The sequence below is a fragment of the Hyla sarda genome, chromosome 5 (genome assembly GCF_029499605.1).
Source record: "Hyla sarda isolate aHylSar1 chromosome 5, aHylSar1.hap1, whole genome shotgun sequence".
Lineage (NCBI taxonomy): Eukaryota > Metazoa > Chordata > Amphibia > Anura > Hylidae > Hyla > Hyla sarda.
In genome coordinates, this window is record NC_079193.1 from 31,253,735 (window position 1) to 31,272,000 (window position 18,266).

Genomic DNA, 18,266 nt, shown 5'->3' on the forward strand with positions numbered 1-18,266 from the left:
CGCGTTTCGGACCTACACTTGGTCCTTAGTCATGGCATACATACTTTTTTACTGAGTATGTATGCCATGACTAAGGACCAAGTGTAGGTCAAAAACGCGTCGGCTATGTTGTCTTGTCGGATTTGACCCAATAAAGAAGAAGCTGTTTTTACCTGCAAACCAGTGCTGGGCCGTTTTCTTTCTTTGTGCACACACACGGTCAGGGACGCTGCTGACCAGGCCCGTGCACAGGTGCAGAGAGAGGGAGGAGAGCTGTCGTTCTGATTCATTCATTCATTCATTCAAATATGACGACTTCTAATATTACTTATATATGGTATACACCTGTGGTCCCCAAACTGTAGACCTCCAGCTGTTGCAAAACTACAACTCCCAGCATGCCCGGACAGCCGCTGGCTGTCCGGGCATGCTGGGAGTTGTAGTTTTGCAACAGCTGGAGGTCAATAGTTTGGAGACCACTGAGGTATGTCATACTAGAAAGGCCACATAAGCAAACCATGAAGTAGCACATCTGCAATGCTCAAACGATTCGGCTCTGCTACATCTGTTTTAGGGAGTACCAGTTGGTATATAAAGACTTCTATTCCTCCACTGTATACTGGTAACTGGCACTTTCTATAGCTGGTATAGATAGAAATACAAAGAAGGGAATAGTAGCAATATCAGCTACGTTATTTCCCACTATCGTGCGCCCCCTGCTGGCAAGGCTAAATAGACAAGAGATGGTGGGTGCTCCTTCTGTAGGATGCGTCCCGTCACATCACGGTGACTCTCTCAGGAGAAACGTGTGCCGCGGTGCTGCCGCTGTTCTCCTTGAAGTGACTCTTCTCCCAGCCTCTCTTGATCCGACGTAACTTTCTGCTGACGCACGGGCAGAGTAACACAATCTTCCCCAGGATCACGACGGTGGGAAGGATCAGCGCTAAGACGAAGTTCGGTGGAGTGTAAAACCGGTAATACTCTTCTTCGAAGGCCCTCTTCCAGCCGTATATAAGAACGTGGAAGGTGCTGATCAACAAGGCCACGTATCCCAGGGTGGACTTGGGAAGAAAAAGAAACATTAAGGTGGTTAAGAAACAAAAATGGTGAAGACTTACACAAGTATATGGCAGTATATGAGATTAAAGGGGTACTACGCTGAATTATTTTTTTTTTTTAATCAACTGGTGCCTGAAAGTTAGACAGATTTGTAAATTATTTCTATTTAAAAATCTTAATCCTTCCAGTACTTATCAGCTGCTGTGTACTACTTGAATTTCATTTCAGTCTGACCACATTGCTCTCTGCTGACACCTGTGTCCATGTCAAGAACTGTCCAGAGCAGGAGCAAATCCCCATAGCAAACCTTTCCCGCTTTGGACAGTTCCTAAAATGGACAGAGGTGTCAGCAGAGAGCACTGTGGTCAGACAGAAAGGAAATTCAAAAAGAGAAGAACTTCCTGTGTTTTATACAGCAGCTTATGTACTGGAAGGATTAAAGGGGTATTTTTTTTTTATTTTTATTTTTTTTATATCAACTGGCTCCAGAAAGTTAAACAGATTTGTAAATTACCTCTATTAAAAAATCTTAATCCTTTCAATAATTATCAGCTGCTGAAGTTGAGTTGTTGTTTTCTGTCTGGCAACAGTGCTCTCTGCTGACATCTCTGCTTGTCTCGGGAACTGCACAGAGTAGAAGAGGTTTGCTATGGGGATTTGCTTCTAAACTGGGCGGTTCCCAAGACACGTGTCATCAGAGAGCACTTAGACAGAAAAGAACAACTCAACTTCAGCAGCTCATAAGTACTGAAAGGATTACGATTTTTTAATAGAAGTAATTTACAAATCTGTTTAACTTTCTGGAGCCAGTTAAAAAATGAAAAATGTTTTCCAGTGAAATACCCCTTTAACCCTTTAGTAACGCATGGCGGATATATTCATCTTGGAGCCCTTACAGATTTATGGAGAAGGCTCTGGACTCAAACTGACTCCATACTCGGTGGCTCCTGGCTGCTCTAAGCAATCTCCATTGCCTGCTATTAACTGTTTAAAGTTATAAACTTTTAACATGTCTTAAAGACACCTTTTGATTGGTGGGGAGTGTTGAGACCTCCACCGATCAGGTGAACGAGCCGGGAGAAGACCACGTGGCGACTGTTCCTCTCCCTGCTCATGAAACACGCTCCGTAGACCTATATGGACAGTGTGTCTGGATCATGTGATGCAGAGCCGGGAGAGAACATGCTGAGCGCGGACTTCTCGTTCTCCTGATAGGTGGAAGTCAAAAAGACATGTCAAAAGTTTTTTTTTTTTTTTAAAGAACAGGTACCCAATAAACAGTTAACAGCCGGCAATGGAGAACGCTGAAAGCAGCCAGGAGCCACCAAGTATGGAGTGGGTCCTGAGCCTTCTCCATTCACCCATAAGGAAGCCATGATGGATATATCTATGGACGTCAAAACTTTTTCCAAGTGACAGTGTCCATTTAGATGCCGCAGTCACAACTGACAGCTGCATAAAAGGTTTAAAAATGTTTTTAAAAATATAACTCCCCCCCCCACATACAACATACAAATCACCCCCATTTCCCATTTTTCAGATTCAAAAAAGTAATAAAATCGTGGGCAACTATCCAAGCTTTTAAAATATAGCATTATTGATTCAACACGGTGAACGGTGAAAAAAAAAATAATAATTCCACCATTGTGTTTTTTAGGTCACATCACATCCCCCAAAAAAACGAATAACAAGTGATCAAAAAGATACTGACTAAAACTACAGATCACAGCACAAAAACTAGCCCCCATAACTATAGGCAGAAAAAGCATACTCATTTCACCTGACGATTCATTTGTTTCCAGCTTTGCAGCGTACATCATGGAAAAATTGAATGGGTACTCCGGTGGAAAACATTTATTTTAAATCAACTGATGCCAGAAAGTAAAACAGATTTGTAAATTACTTCTAGTAAAAAAAATCTTTACCCTTCCAGTACTTATTAGCAGCTGTATGCTACAGAGAAAATTATTTTATTTTTTAGCCAAAGCCTGTCCGGGCATGCTGGGAGTTGTAGTTTTGAAACAGCTGGAGGCACACTGTCTGGAAAACACTGCTGTACAGTTTGCTAATTGTTAGGAAGAAGCAGGGAAGAAATGGAAGGGAATGTGTAAGATCAGACTACAGAGTGCTGGTTTGTTGCCATGGAGACATGTCAGCACAGCAACAGGGAAAACAAAACGGCAGGAAATATTTAATAAAGACTATTTAAAAAGTTGCTTCTCTTCATTTTAGATACACTGGAGAAATAAAAAAAAATGTTCTTGCAAAGGAGGTTGAGACGACTCTGCGTTGTATGTCATCACGCGCGGCGTCATCGATATCCCTGCGGCTTGGATTTCAGGTGTATTATCACTAGGGATAATTCCATCTTCCTGCTTAGCGCTCTCTACGGATCTTAGCGGAAGGTAAGGCTTATTATCTGTGCTCTCCAGTTTCCCTGGCACGCTGCATGAAGCTGAGAAGATGAATGATGTATTGTACCGGAGCACTGATAGGGTACGAATTGGATTTTTAAGAACGTGACATGAAAGAACAACTGCGGGTTTGTGTTTTTTTTTCGTCATTCTCTTTTTAACCCCTTAACCCCTTAAGGACTCAGCCCATTTTGGCCTTAAGGACTCAGACAATTTAATTTTTACGTTTTCATTTTTTCCTCCTCGCCTTCTAAAAATCATAACTCTTTTATATTTTCATCCACAGACTAGTATGAGGGCTTGTTTTTTGCGTGACCAGTTGTCCTTTGTAATGACATCACTCATTATATCATAAAATGTATGGCGCAACCAAAAAACACTATTTTTGTGGGGAAATTAAAACGAAAAACGCAATTTTGCTAATTTTGGAAGGTTTTGTTTTCACGCCGTACAATTTATGGTAAAAATGACGTGTGTTCTTTATTCTTAGGGTCAATACGATTAAAATGATACCCATTATTACTTACTTTTATATTATTGTTGCGCTTAAAAAAAATCACAAACTTTTTAACCAAATTAGTACGTTTATAATCCCTTTATTTTGATGACCTCTAACTTTTTTATTTTTCCGTATAAGTGGCGGTATGGGGGCTCATTTTTTGCGCCATGATCTGTACTTTTTTTTGATACCACATTTGCATATAAAAAACTTTTAATACACTTTTTATAAAAAAAATTTTTAATAAAATGTATTAAAAAAGTAGGAATTTTGGACTTTTTTTATTTTTTTTCGTTCACGCCGTTCACCGTACGGGATCATTAACATTTTATTTTAATAGTTCGGACATTTACGCACGCGGCGATACCAAATATGTCTATAAAAAATGTTTTTTACGCTTTTTGGGGGTAAAATAGGAAAAAACGGACGTTTTACTTTTTTATTGGGGGAGGGGATTTTTCACTTTTTTTTTACTTTTACTTTTACTTTTACATTTTTTTTTACACTTGAATAGTCCCCATAGGGGACTATTCATAGCAATACCATGATTGCTAATACTGATCTGTTCTATGTATAGGACATAGAACAGATCAGTGTTTTCGGTCATCTCCTGCTCTGGTCTGCTCGATCACAGACCAGAGCAGGAGACGCCGGGAGCCGGACGGAGGAAGGTGAGGGGACCTCCGTGCGGCGTTATGAATGATCGGATCCCCGCAGCAGCGCTGCGGGCGATCCGATCGTTCATTTAAATCGCGAACTCCCGCAGATGCCGGGATCTGTATTGATCCCGGCACCTGAGGGGTTAATGGCGGACGCCCGCGAGATCGCGGGCGTCGGCCATTGCCGGCGGGTCCCTGGCTGCGATCAGCAGCCGGGATCAGCCGCGCATGACACGGGCATCGCTCCGATGCCCGCGGTTATGCTTAGGACGTAAATGTACGTCCTGGTGCGTTAAGTACCACCTCACCAGGACGTACATTTACGTCCTGCGTCCTTAAGGGGTTAAAGGGGTACTCCGGAGGAAAACTTTTTTTTTTTTTAAATCAACTGGTGCCAGAAAGTTAAACAGATTTGTAAATTACTTCTATTAAAAAATCTTAATCCTTCCAGTAGTTATCAGCTGCTGTATACTACAGAGGAAGTTCTTTTCTTTTTGAATTTATTTTCTGTCTGACACCTCTGTCCATTTTAGGAACTTTCCAGAGTTTGAGCAAATCCCCATAGCAAACCTCTCCTGCTCTGGACAGTTCCTGACATGGACAGAGGTGTCAGTAGAGAGCACTGTGGTCAGACAGAAAGGTGTAAACTTCCTGTGTAGTATACAGCAGCTCATAAGTACTGGAAGGATTAAGATTTTTAAATAGAAGTAATTTACAAATCTGTTTAACTTTCTGGCATCTGTTGATTTAAAAAAAATAATAATTGTTTTCCAGTGGAGTAACCCTTTAAGGACACAGGCTATTTAGGCCTTGTGGACACAGACAATATTTTTTTTTTCCCTCCTCACCTTTTTTTTTCTTTCAACCACAGACCCTTTTGAGGGCTTGTTTTTTGCAGGGCCAATTGTACTTTGAAATTACAACTTTCATTTTAACATACAATTTATGGAAAAACCAGAAACATTATTTGTAGAGGACAGGAGCTTCTTAAGGGTTTGTGCAGAAAACAAAAAGGAGCACCTCATCCGATAGGGAGAGCACAAGACATGTAGTACTGTACTACACCACAGGGAGGCGCTACTACACAGCCATTCAGTGCATGTACTTCACTAGGACAGGAGTTGTGCCGGTGACATGCCCGAACTGATTGGCTGTATCTTGAGACGATTGTTTATGCTACAAATATTATAAACCAAGGAAATTGTGCGATCGCTGCATTATGGATCCGGCGCAGCTTTCAGAATCTCTGCTTGCAGTCATTGAATTGAAGCTTTCAATGTTTTGTTTCCAAGAGTGGAAAGAAAATCATGTGGCCATGTGATGGAAACACTATACAACTGATCTCCAAACTGTGTGACTCCAGCTGTTGCAAAACTACAACTCTCAGCATGACCGGACAGCCAACGGCTGTCCGGGCATGCTGGGAGATGTAGTTTTGAAACAGCTGGGGGTCCTCAGTTTGGGGACCATTGCCCTATACAGTAATCAACGCTGTTGACCAGTGGTCTTCAACCTGCGGACCTCCAGATGTTGCAAAACTACAACTCCCAGCATGCCCGGACAGCCGTTGGCTGTCTGGGCATGCTGGGAGTTGTAGTTTTGCAACATCTGGAGGTCCGCAGGTTGAAGACCACTGCTGTAGACCGTGTGTTCATCACATGACCAAGAGTATTTTAGCACCAGGGGGTAAAACAATGACGGTTTCTATTCAATGAGGAAAGGGAAACGTGAAATACAAATGTTATAGCAAACAGAAACCGTGCCAAGGGAAAGTTTGTCGCTGTAAGGAACAGAAAGCCAAAGTACACTGGAGTGCACTGAGGGATTCTGGGTGTAATGTTACAGTATAGCAAATATGGATTGAATCAAGTTACATTGGAACGATATAAGGAGAAGGGGGTTTATTTAACCTTAAAGGGGTACTTTGGTGGAAATTTTTTTTTTTATAAATCAACTGGTGCCAGAAAGTTAAACATATTAGTAAATCACTTCTATTAAAAAAAATCTTAATACTTCCAGTACTTATCAGCTGCTGTATGATCCACAGGAAGTTCTTTTCTTTTTGAATTTCCTTTCTGTCTGACCACAGTGCTCTCTGCTGACACCTCTGTCAATGTCAAGAACTGTCCTCCAGAGTAGGATAGGTTTCCTATAGGGATTTGCTCCTTCTCTGGACAGTTCCTAAAATGGACAGAGGTGTCAGCAGAGAGCACTGTGGTCAGGCAGAAAGGAAATTCAAAAAGAAAAGAACTTCCTGTGGAGCATACAGCAGCTGATAGGTACTGGAAGGATTAAGATTTTTAAATAAAAGTAATTTTCAAATCTGTTTCACTTTCTGGCACCAGTTGATTATAAAAAATAATAATAATAATATTTTCCAGTGGAGTACCCCTTTAACCCCAATCCAATACAAAAATACAGTAGTGGTCTCCAAATAATACGTAAATAAAATACAGGAAAGCAGTGTTTACCAAACTGTGAGCCTCCAGCTGTCACAAAAACCACAATCCCCAGCATGCCCGGACAGCCGTTGGCTGTCCGGGCATGCTGGGAGTTGTAGTTTTGCAACAGCCGGAGGGCCACAGTTTGGAGACCACTGCAGTAGAATATGGTAACCTTTCCATTTTAAGGTCCTGGCTCGTATAATTTTATTACCTGAATGAAGCTGAACTCCCGCCAGTTTAAGGCACTGTTGACAGAAGGGATTGAAGTGACTGCCAGCAGGGATAGGAGTCCGAGGCTCATGATACCGAAGGAGATGTACATCTCCACCCGCCACACTTCTTCTTCATTCCAGGAGTTCCCCACATTACCGTGGACCTAGGAATTTGGGGGGGGGGGGGGGGGGGGGGGAAACACATGATTATAAAGAGCACAGTAATCTATAGGAATTGTACAAGAATCATTTGTTTTGGTGAATCGGCCACCATTGTCCTACTATGTAATCTATGGGCATCATGTTATGGAGGAGGAGAAGAATGATATATATCTTTGTGGGAAAAATTCAGTATAACTTATCATTTACTGGTTCAAATATCTGATCTTTCCATGCTTAGGAGTCCAGTGGACAGTATAGAAAGAGAAGGGATATTAATCAAGAAGTTACAAGTTATACTTTCCCTTTAAACTTGAAAATTCAAAAGCAAAAACATGAGAGTGAATTCCCTGTTTGGTTTTGGTTGTATATGTTTACTATCAGATGATCAGAGCTACTTAGGTATTTATCCTTTATCTATCTATCTCATATCTATCTCTCTATTTATCTATCTCATATCTATCTCTCATCTAGCTAAGATCATATCTATCTATCTCATATCTATCCATCTCATATCTATCTCATATCTATCTCTCATCTATCTAAGATCATATCTAGAAAAAAAGAAAGAAAAATAGAGCAGCACTTCCAAAAAAGTAAACCATATCTATCCATCTCATATCTATCCATCTCATATCTATCTATCTCATATCTATTTATCTCATATCTATTTATCTATCTCATATCTATCTATCTCTCTCATATCTATCTATCTATCTATCTATCTCATATCTATCTCATATCTATCTAGCTATCTATCTATCTCATATCTCTCTCTCTCATATCTATCTAGCTATCTATTTATCTCATATCTATTTATCTATCTCATATCTATCTATCTCTCTCATATCTATCTATCTATCTCATATCTATCTCATATCTATCTAGCTATCTATCTATCTCATATCTATCTATCTCATATATATCTATCTCATATCTATCCATTTCATATCTATCTATCTATCTATCTATCTCTCTCATATCTATCTAGCTATCTATCTCATATCTATCTATCTCATATCTATCTATCTATCCATCTCATATCTATCTATCTCTCATATCTATCTATCTATCTATAAGCAGGAGGATACAGCAGCACACTGCTAGCACAAAGATACAGATAAAACATGAAATGCTATATTGCTACAATGAAAAGTTGAGGTGCTTCGCTCACCGTTTGGCCAACTAGTTTGGATCATCCCACCACGATAAGGTGACCTCATTGGGACGGACCCTACACTATGAATGTGCCACTGTGCAGTCATTTACCAGGCTTGAAAGGTCTGGGACATCCAGCACCTTATAAGATGGGTGGGGTACAAGCATGGTAACTGGTAGTGAGAAACATTCACAGTGTAGGGTCCGTCCCAATGAGGTCACCTTATCGTAGTGGGACGGTTCAAACTATTTGGCCAAATGGTGAGCGAAGCGCCTCAACTTTTCATTTTTCCTTGTAGCAATATAGCATTTCATGTCTTATCTGTATCTTTGTGCTAGCAGTGTGCTGCTGTATTCTCCTGTTTGTGTATATTTAGCCCAGCAGCGTGCACCTGTATGCCGGGTCCATGCAATAGTTTGGTATCAGTATGTGTTCGCCAACTATTCCTTTTTTTTATCTATATATCTTTCTATCTCTAATATTTTTCTGTTTAGATTTTTTTGTAGTTTTCTCGTGTCTTCTCTACAGAGTCCCCATATATCTGGTAAGCAGGTACCGTACTTAACCTTTCTAGACTGCAGAACCTTTCAGCTTATACCATACATTTAAGGCCGTGTTCACACTACCTCCAGAAGCTCCACTGGTAGTTTTATCCCATTTCACAGAGCACAGCGACGATCAACATGACGGACATTGTGATAAAACCCCACAGAACCCAGTGTGAACAAATCCTAAGATGACATGGAATTAAAGCCCGGGATGACTTTCCGTACACTACACGTTTCATGGCTTTGGACAATAAGCTAATGATCAGCTAAAATCTGTAGGACAGTGTTTTCCAAACAGTGTCTCTCCAACGGTTGCAAAACTACAACTCCCAGCTTGCCCGGACAGCCGAAGGCTGTCCGGGCATGCTGGGAGTTGTAGTTTTGCAACCGCTGGAGACACACTGCTTAAAAAAACACTGCTGTAGGAAATCAAAGTGTTTGATTTCGCTGCAGTGCCACCACAGGAGAAATAAAGCATTACACAATGCCTATTTATATTAATGTGCTGTCCAATGGATCCCAGCAGGAGGAGGTTTCCTATTTATCCACCTCTTGGGATGCCCTGACATAGATGCCCGGTAATGCGACCTTACCTGCTGATACGCAGCATTGAGGAACGAATAGCGTTCCGACCTCCTCATGGGCAGACACATGCTATACACAACATGGACGACTGCAAAGAAGAAGCTGAGGAGGCCCAGCTGCTTTCTACACTGCAGCCAGTTTTCCAGCCAGGGGGGGAAGCGTCTATACTTTGTGCCATAATACAGCTGGTGGGCGGCCGCCAGGAGTCCGGCTAGGTAGACCAAAGACAGCAGAGTGATGGCGACCACTGGCAGAGTCTTATTGACGATCTCGATGGGGATCTTGTAGAAGTCGCTCTGCTGGTTCTTAAAGTACGGATGGATGATATCTCGGATGAAAGAATATACGAAGAAGAAAGTGGCCAGGCTGATGGCGATCACCACGGGGCCCTTCCACGGAGTGAAGAGGCGCAGGGGCAGGTTCTCGATCTCTCGGGACGACGATAAGGTCCCCATGTCGATCGGAATGAAATTCATCTGTCGGGCGAGTTCGATGACGTGATGGCGAGCCTGGACGTTATTGCTGCAGATATAGACCTGCAAATACAGGAAAAAAATAAAATAAAAGATTCTAACATAGCCCACTGGGTGCCAGGCAATAAAGGGTTACTCTACCGAAAATCAGCTGATTGCTGGGGTCCCATCATCAGAACACCCTGGGGATCAGCTGATTTTCAGAAGAGCCTCATACCAGAAAAAGGGATTGTGATCTGTTCAGTTTCTTTACAGCGCCACCAAAGGAGAAATTAAGCATTACATCCACATAAATGGGTTGTCTGTGTAAAGCAGGACAGAATGGGTCCTCCAGAGTAGGAGACGCTCTTTGTGGCTACTCTCTAGTTGAGCCAAGAGATGAGGATCCTGAACAGGGGACCCTGCTCTATGGTCTTAGGGCTAGGGATGTCCCAATACTATTCTTTTTTAAGTCCGAGTACGAGTACCGATACATTTTTCAAGTACTCACAGATAAGAGATGAAAAAAACTAATTTTTTTTTAAAGGGGCTGTCTAGGATTAGAAAGACAAACTGATTTCTAAAAAAACAAAAACAAAACACAATTCTTCTCAGGTTGTGTTTAGTATTGCAGTTCAGTTTCATTGAATGAATGGACAGGTGTGGTGCTGTTTTTGGAAGAAGTTAGCTTTGTTTTTCTATTGCTGGACAAACCCTTTAATGTCCTGTGACAGCAGAGGGGGCTATAGACTTTGTGAAGCCTTAGGTTAAAGTTGGACATAAGGCCCTCACTGACACTCATAATTGAGATATGCCTACAGTAGGTAGGTAGGGAGTCGTCCTTATTAAGTAGAAACCCCCAGTAAGTAGGTAGACAATCCACCCCATTAAGTAGACACCCATAGAAGGTAGGTAGGGAATCTCCTCTTATAGAAGCCCCCCCCCCCCCCATTATGTAGAAGGCCCAAGTAAGTAGGTTGGTAATCTACCTATTAGGTTTAAGCCCCAAGATATGTAGGTATAGAATCCCCCCTTATATGTAGATGCCCCCAGTATGTAGGGAATTCTCCTATTAAGTAGAAGCACACAGAAGATAGGTAAATAGAGAATCCCCCTTTTTGCCCCGAGTAGGTAGGTAGAAACCTCCAGAAGATATGAAGGTATGGAATCCCCCTAATAGGTAGAAGCCCCCAGTAGGTAGGTAGGAAACCCTCCCCTTTTAGGTAGAGGCCCCAAGTAGTTTGCTAGGTAGGGAACCTTCCCCTCTTAGGTAGAGACCCCTAGTAGTTAGGTAGGTAGGGTACCCTCCCCTTTTAGGTAGAGGCCCCCAGTAGTTAGGTAGGTAGGGAACCTCCTATTAGGAAGACATTTCTATTAAAGGGGTACTCCGGTGAAAACCTTTTTTCTTTTAAATCAACTGGTGGCAGAAAGTTAAACATATTTGTAAATTACTTCTATTAAAAAATGTTAATCCTTCCTGTACTTATTAGCTGCTGAATACTACAGAGGAAATTATTTTATTTTTGGAATGCTCTATGATGACATCACGAGCACAGTTCTCTCTGCTGATGTCATTATTATAATAATAATGCTTTATTTATTGTTGTCCTTAGTGGGATTTGAACCCAAGTCCCCAGCACTGCAAGGCAGCAGTGCTAACCACTGAGCCACCATGCTGCCCTTAGCATACATTTGCTATGGTTGCTAAAATGGACAGAGATGTCAGCAGAGAGCACTGTGCTCGTGATGTCATCAGTGTTCCAAAAAGAAAGGAATTTCCTCTGTAGCATTCAGCAGCTAATAAGTACTGGAAGGATTAAGATTTTTTAATAGAAGTCATTTACAAATATGTTTAACTTTCTGCCACCAGTTGATTTAAAAGAAAAAAGGTTTTCACCGGAGTACCCCTTTAAGTGGTTTCCCCCAATAAGTTCCCTCCAAAAAAAAAAAAAACTCCCTCTTACCTTCCCTCCTCTCCATGCTGAGGCCTCTGGTTGATGACCACTGCATGCCAGAGTAATGCAGGACCTGCTGCATGATGAAATTATGTCAACGCACAGCAGGTCCTGTACCACTTCTGAAGAGACCTCAGCGAGGGAGCATAACCACCCATGTCTTAAAGGGATACTCCACTGGCCAGAGTTCGGAAGTAAATATTTTGAATGCTGTTTTCCCCGCTGCCGGGGTCGGCCTTGCCCCTCATTACATCACGGCCACTCCCCCTCAATGCAAGTCTATGGGAGGGGATGTGATGGCCGTCACTTCCCCTCCCATAAACTTGCATTGAGGGGGCATGGCCGACCCCGGCAGCGTTAAAACAGCATTCAAAACATTTACTTCCGAACGCTGGCCAGTGGAGTACCTCTTTCAGACCCAGCTACGGAAAGACCATGTTATACTGTCAACAGATGATGCCAGTAAAGATGTTACCAAGGCTATGAAAACCTAACCAAGGTCTCGCCTATGCCATAAATCTGACCCTGGATGGAGACGCAGGACTTACTTGACTGCTGGCATCTTTCGGGCCTAGCTGCAGTGCCCATGCAGAAACCACATTGAACCCTTTGACCACGTAGCAGTCGGGGAAGAGCGAAGACAAATATTCAGCATTGGATTCTGGGTACTGATCCACCCTCATGTTATTGCTGACGTCCACCAGGATTTTCCCGGTGAGCAGATGCTTTAGGTCCCACAAGGAGGAGTAATGTTCTCTATGTATTGCTACAAATATTATGCTCGCTTTCAATATGGCGTCTTCATGGTGAGTCACGTCCACCACGTGTGGGAAGAAGTCGGCGGCACATTTGGGCTCTCGGCTTCCGATAACCACGTGGTAGCCGCATCTTATAAGACGTATGGTCAATGATTTAGCAAAGTCTCCACTTCCCAGGATCCCGATGGTGGTTTTGTCTTCCTTTATGCTTCCGTTTGTTCCGTTCGGTAGGAAGGACTCATTCACGTTCTTGGGACTTCCCATCATGGTGATGGATTCCATCGTTCAGAAGACGCCTCTTATGTGTTCACAGCTGAAAAAGCAAAAATAGCTCTAAAATGGAAGATCTGATGAAACACCAAAAATAGGGGGAGATTTATCAAAACCTGTCCAGAGGAAAAGATGCCCAGTTGCCCATAGCAACCAATCAGATCGCTTCTTTCATTTCTCAGAGGCCTTTTCAAAAATTAAAGTAGTGATCTGATTGGTTGCTATGGGCAACTCAGCAAATTTTTCCTCTGGACAGGTTTTGATAAATCTCCCCCAATGTCTTTTCCTATGACTGTGCAGGGGAGCCAGGACTCACAGGCTTTCTCCATGTGTCAGTGGGGGAAGAAGGACTCACAGGCTTTTTTAATGAATGGATAGGGAAGAACTTGAAGGCTTTCTCTATGAGTGGTCTCGAAAAGCAAGTCTGACAGGCTTGCTCCATAAATAGAAGGGGGAGATCTCTTTAAAGGGGTACTCCGCTGCTCAGAATTTGGAACAAACTCCTCATGACATCACGCCCCGTCCCGCCCCCTCAATGCAAGTCTATGGGGGGGGGGGGGGGGACAGCTGTCACACCCCCTCCCATAGACTTGCATTGAGGGGGTGGGGTGTGACATCATGAGGGGGCGGGGCTATTATGTAACAAGCTTCTGGCACCAGCTCCAGCGTTCGGAATAGTTTGTTCCAAATTCTGAGCAGTGGAGTACCCCTTTAAGTAGACAAGATATAAAGCAACCACTGATCAGCTGCAGCCTACAGGGGAATTCTTTAGATCAGGGGTTCTCAACCAGGGGTACGCCAAGGGTTATGCGGGGGTACGGCAATTCGCTGACAAATACCGGCCATGCATTGGCCATTATTTGTCAGCGCAGAGCGGGTTTTGGACGCCACAGTCGCCACGGCAGCTCACTATACTGTACTATATTGTACAGTGGCTGGAGAACTCTGGGATGGAACTTATTCTAACCAGCCCAGAATAATGGCATTAAAAAACAAAAATGGACTTCGGTAACCTGCCCCATCCTCTGGTGCTATCCTTTTCTTGCCTCTGGGGCCCAACAGGCAACAATGAGCTCAGCTTGTCACCGGCCGCAGCGATGTCCAGCCTCAGCCTGTGATTGTCATGTATTTGGCCCCAGCCCCGGTCTTCTTCCTGGTAATGGGGCCCAATACATCACACTAATAGTAAGACAATCACTGGTCCAGGCTGGACATGGCTGCGCAGTGTTGTGTTTCTGGCCCCAGAAGCAAAAAGAGGATCGCAACGGAAGACAGAAGTGGGATACCGGAGGCACTGGGGGAGTGGTGGGAGGTAAGGCCATTTTTTTTTTATTATGCCAGTATTTTAAAGGCCATAGTGCACCATGCAGAGAGATGTCTATTAACATTTAATTATCTGTGGTAGATAGATAGAAGATAAATAGATAGATAGATAGATAGATAGATAGATAGATAGATAGATAGATATGAGACAGATAGATAGAAGATAAATAGATAGATAGATAGATAGATAGATATGAGACAGATAGATAGAAGATAAATAAATAGCTGGATAGATAGATATGAGATAGATAGAAGATAAATATACAGAGTAATAGGTAGATAGATAGATAAATAATAATTGATAGATATGAGAGAGATAGAGAGATAAATAGATAGATAATCTATCAATCTATCTATTTAACTCTCTCTGTCTCTCTCATATCTATCTATCCCTATTTCTCTCATATCAATCTATCTACCTCATATATATCTACCATAGATAGATAGATATGAGATAGATAGATATGATATAGATAGATAGATAGATATGAGATAGATATGAGATGGATAGATATGATATAGATAGATATGATATAGATAGAAAATAGATATGAGATAGATAGATAATAGATAGATAAATAATAGACAGGTATAGATGGAGTATTTCAGTATTACCCCATACATCCCATCCTCCGCAGTATACACAGTATAAATATATACACATCTATAGTCTCGGCCATTATCCTCTCCTCCTCCTGACCTGTCTGCTCCTATCCGCCGTTCCGGTGCTGCCCCCCGTGGCCGCCTCCATCTCCCGGTGTCCTCCGTGCTCCTATTAATCACAATGCCGGGATGATGATGCAGATCCCCGGTGATGTCATGTAACACACGTCCTCTGTACGCAGCGCTAGATGCCGCCTCACCTATGTGAATGAGGTCAGTGCGGGCTCCGGGGCGGGGACATGGTGCCCTGTGTGCGGTACCGGAGCGGAGAGCGGCGCTTCCCTGCAGACGGTCCGTGTCCGGCCCTGGTGCGCGTGGGGCAGAGAGGCCGCCGCTGATTGGCTGCTCCCCGCTGCTTTACTGAGGGATGGAGCTGGGAGGGGGTACAGGAGAGACACCGGGGCTGGATATAGGAGGAGGGGGAACGGGAGAGACACCGGGGCTGGATATAGGAGGAGGGGGTACAGGAGAGACACCGGGGCTGGATATAGGAGGAGGGGGAAACGGGAGAGACACCGGGGCTGGATATAGGAGGAGGGGGTACGGGAGAGACACCGGGGCTGGATATAGGAGGAGGGGGTACGGGAGAGACACCGGGGCTGGATATAGGAGGAGGGGGGAACAGACACCGGGGCTGGATATAGGAGGAGGGGGAACGGGAGAGACACTGGGGCTGGATATAGGAGGAGGGGGAACGGGAGAGACACCGGGGCTGGATATAGGAGGAGGGGGAACGGGAGAGACACCGGGGCTGGATATAGGAGGAGGGGGTACAGGAGAGACACCGGGGCTGGATATAGGAGGAGGGGGAAACGGGAGAGACACCGGGGCTGGATATAGGAGGAGGGGGTACGGGAGAGACACCGGGGCTGGATATAGGAGGAGGGGGGAACAGACACCGGGGCTGGATATAGGAGGAGGGGGAACGGGAGAGACACTGGGGCTGGATATAGGAGGAGGGGGAACGGGAGAGACACCGGGGCTGGATATAGGAGGAGGGGGAACGGGAGAGACACCGGGGCTGGATATAGGAGGAGGGGGAACGGGAGAGACACCGGGGCTGGATATAGGAGGAGGGGGTACGGGAGAGACACCGGGGCTGGATATAGGAGGAGGGGGGTACGGGAGAGACACCGGGGCTGGATATAGGAGGAGGGGGGTACGGGAGAGACACCGGGGCTGGATATAGGAGGAGGGGGAAACGGGAGAGACACCTGGGCTGGATATTGGAGGAGGGGGAACGGGAGAGACACCGGGGCTGGATATAGGAAGAGGGGGGTACGGGAGAGACACCTGGGCTGGATATAGGAGGAGGGGGAACGGGAGAGACACCGGGGCTGGATATAGGAGGAGGGGGGTACGGGAGAGACACCTGGGCTGGATATAGGAGGAGGGGGAACGGGAGAGACACCGGGGCTGGATATAGGAGGAGGGGGGTACAGGAGAGACACCGGGGCTGGATATAGGAGGAGGGGGTACGGGAGAGACACCGGGGCTGGATATAGGAGGAGGGGGTACGGGAGAGACACCGGAGCTGGATATAGGAGGGGGGTACGGGAGAGACACCGGGGCTGGATATAGGAGGAGGGGGAACGGGAGAGACACCGGAGCTGGATATAGGAAGAGGGGGTATGGGAGAGACACCGGGGCTGGATATAGGAGGAGGGGGAACGGGAGAGACACGGGGGCTGGACATAGGAGGAGGGGGTACGGGAGAGACACCTGGGCTGGATATAGGAGGAGGGGGAACGGGAGAGACACCGGGGCTGGATATAGGAGGAGGGGGTACGGGAGATACATCGGGGCTGGATATAGGAGGAGGGGGTAAGGGAGAGACACCGGGGCTGGATATAGGAGGAGGGGGGTACGGGAGAGACACCGGGGCTGGATATAGGAGGAGGGGGTACGGGAGAGACACCGGGGCTGGATATAGGAGGAGGGGGTACGGGAGAGACACCGGGGCTGGATATAGGAGGAGGGGGTACGGGAGAGACACCGGGGCTGGATATAGGAGGAGGGGGGAACGGGAGAGACACCGGGGCTGGATATAGGAGGAGGGGGTACGGGAGAGACACCGGGGCTGGATAAAGGAGGAGGGGGAACGGGAGAGACACCGGGGCTGGATATAGGAGGAGGGGGGTACAGGAGAGACACCGGGGCTGGATATAGGAGGAGGGGGAACGGGAGAGACACCGGGGCTGGATATAGGAGGAGGGGGGTACAGGAGAGACATCGGGGCTGGATATAGGAGGAGGGGGTACGGGAGAGACACCGGGACTGGATATAGGAGGAGGGGTGTACGGGAGAGACACCGGGGCTGGATATAGGAGGAGGGGGAATGGGAGAGACACCGGGGCTGGATATAGGAGGAGGGGGAACGGGAGAGACACCGGGGCTGGATATAGGAGGAGGGGGTACGGGAGAGACACCGGGGCTGGATATAGGAGGAGGGGGGAACGGGAGAGACACCGGGGCTGGATATAGGAGGAGGGGGAACTGGAGTGACACCAGGACTGGATATAGGAGGAGGGGGGTACGGGAGAGACACTGGGGCTGGATATAGGAGGAGGGGGGAACGGGAGAGACACCGGGGCAGGATATAGGAGGAGGGGGAACGGGAGAGACACCGGGGCTGGATATAGGAGGAGGGGGAACGGGAGAGACACCGGGGCTGGATATAGGAGGAGGGGGAACGGGAGAGACACCGGGGCTGGATATAGGAGGAGGGGGTACGGGAGAGACACCGGGGCTGGATATAGGAGGAGGGGAGTAAATATATTGTACTGTATAAAATGTGTTATCACTTTAAGAGTTGTCCCATGTGATATGTCATGTGATTGTTACCCAGGAGGTACCAGTGACCAGGTGATCCCAGGGATGATCTATGGGCTCCCTGCTGGTCTCCCCCATATAAGCCCTGGGTGGAGCTTCTCTCTCTTTTGCTGAGGTCCAGTGCAGTCGCCTAGTGCGTGTGTCCAGAGTATTGGAGGCCTCAACTCAAGTCCTGCAGCAACAGTCAAGTGCAAGTAAACCTGCAGCTTTGTCCGTCATCAGTCAAGTCAGTCTCTGTCAAATTGTCAAGCAACGTGGCCTGCACCAAATTGTCTAGTCCTACTACAAGTCCCAGC

At 45.5% G+C, this 18,266-nt stretch overlaps 1 protein-coding gene across 3 annotated transcripts; it reads right to left on the reverse strand.

The window, feature by feature from the left end:
- Positions 1 to 692: 692 nt before the first annotated feature.
- On the reverse strand, positions 693 to 15,545 carry STEAP2 (STEAP2 metalloreductase). Of its 3 annotated transcripts, none has more exons than XM_056519153.1 (5): positions 15,339 to 15,545; positions 12,673 to 13,195; positions 9,726 to 10,253; positions 7,266 to 7,430; positions 693 to 1,040 (listed from the first exon to the last, which is right to left on the reverse strand). In XM_056519153.1, the coding sequence occupies exons 2-5, from the start codon at positions 13,162 to 13,164 to the stop codon at positions 756 to 758; spliced, it is 1,470 nt and encodes a 489-aa protein (XP_056375128.1). In that variant the 5' UTR covers positions 13,165 to 13,195; positions 15,339 to 15,545; the 3' UTR covers positions 693 to 755. The 3 variants fall into 3 exon arrangements, with proteins under 3 accessions (XP_056375128.1, XP_056375127.1, XP_056375126.1); XM_056519152.1 differs by having other exon boundaries at positions 15,138 to 15,545; XM_056519151.1 differs by having other exon boundaries at positions 15,176 to 15,544.
- Positions 15,546 to 18,266: the final 2,721 nt, after the last annotated feature.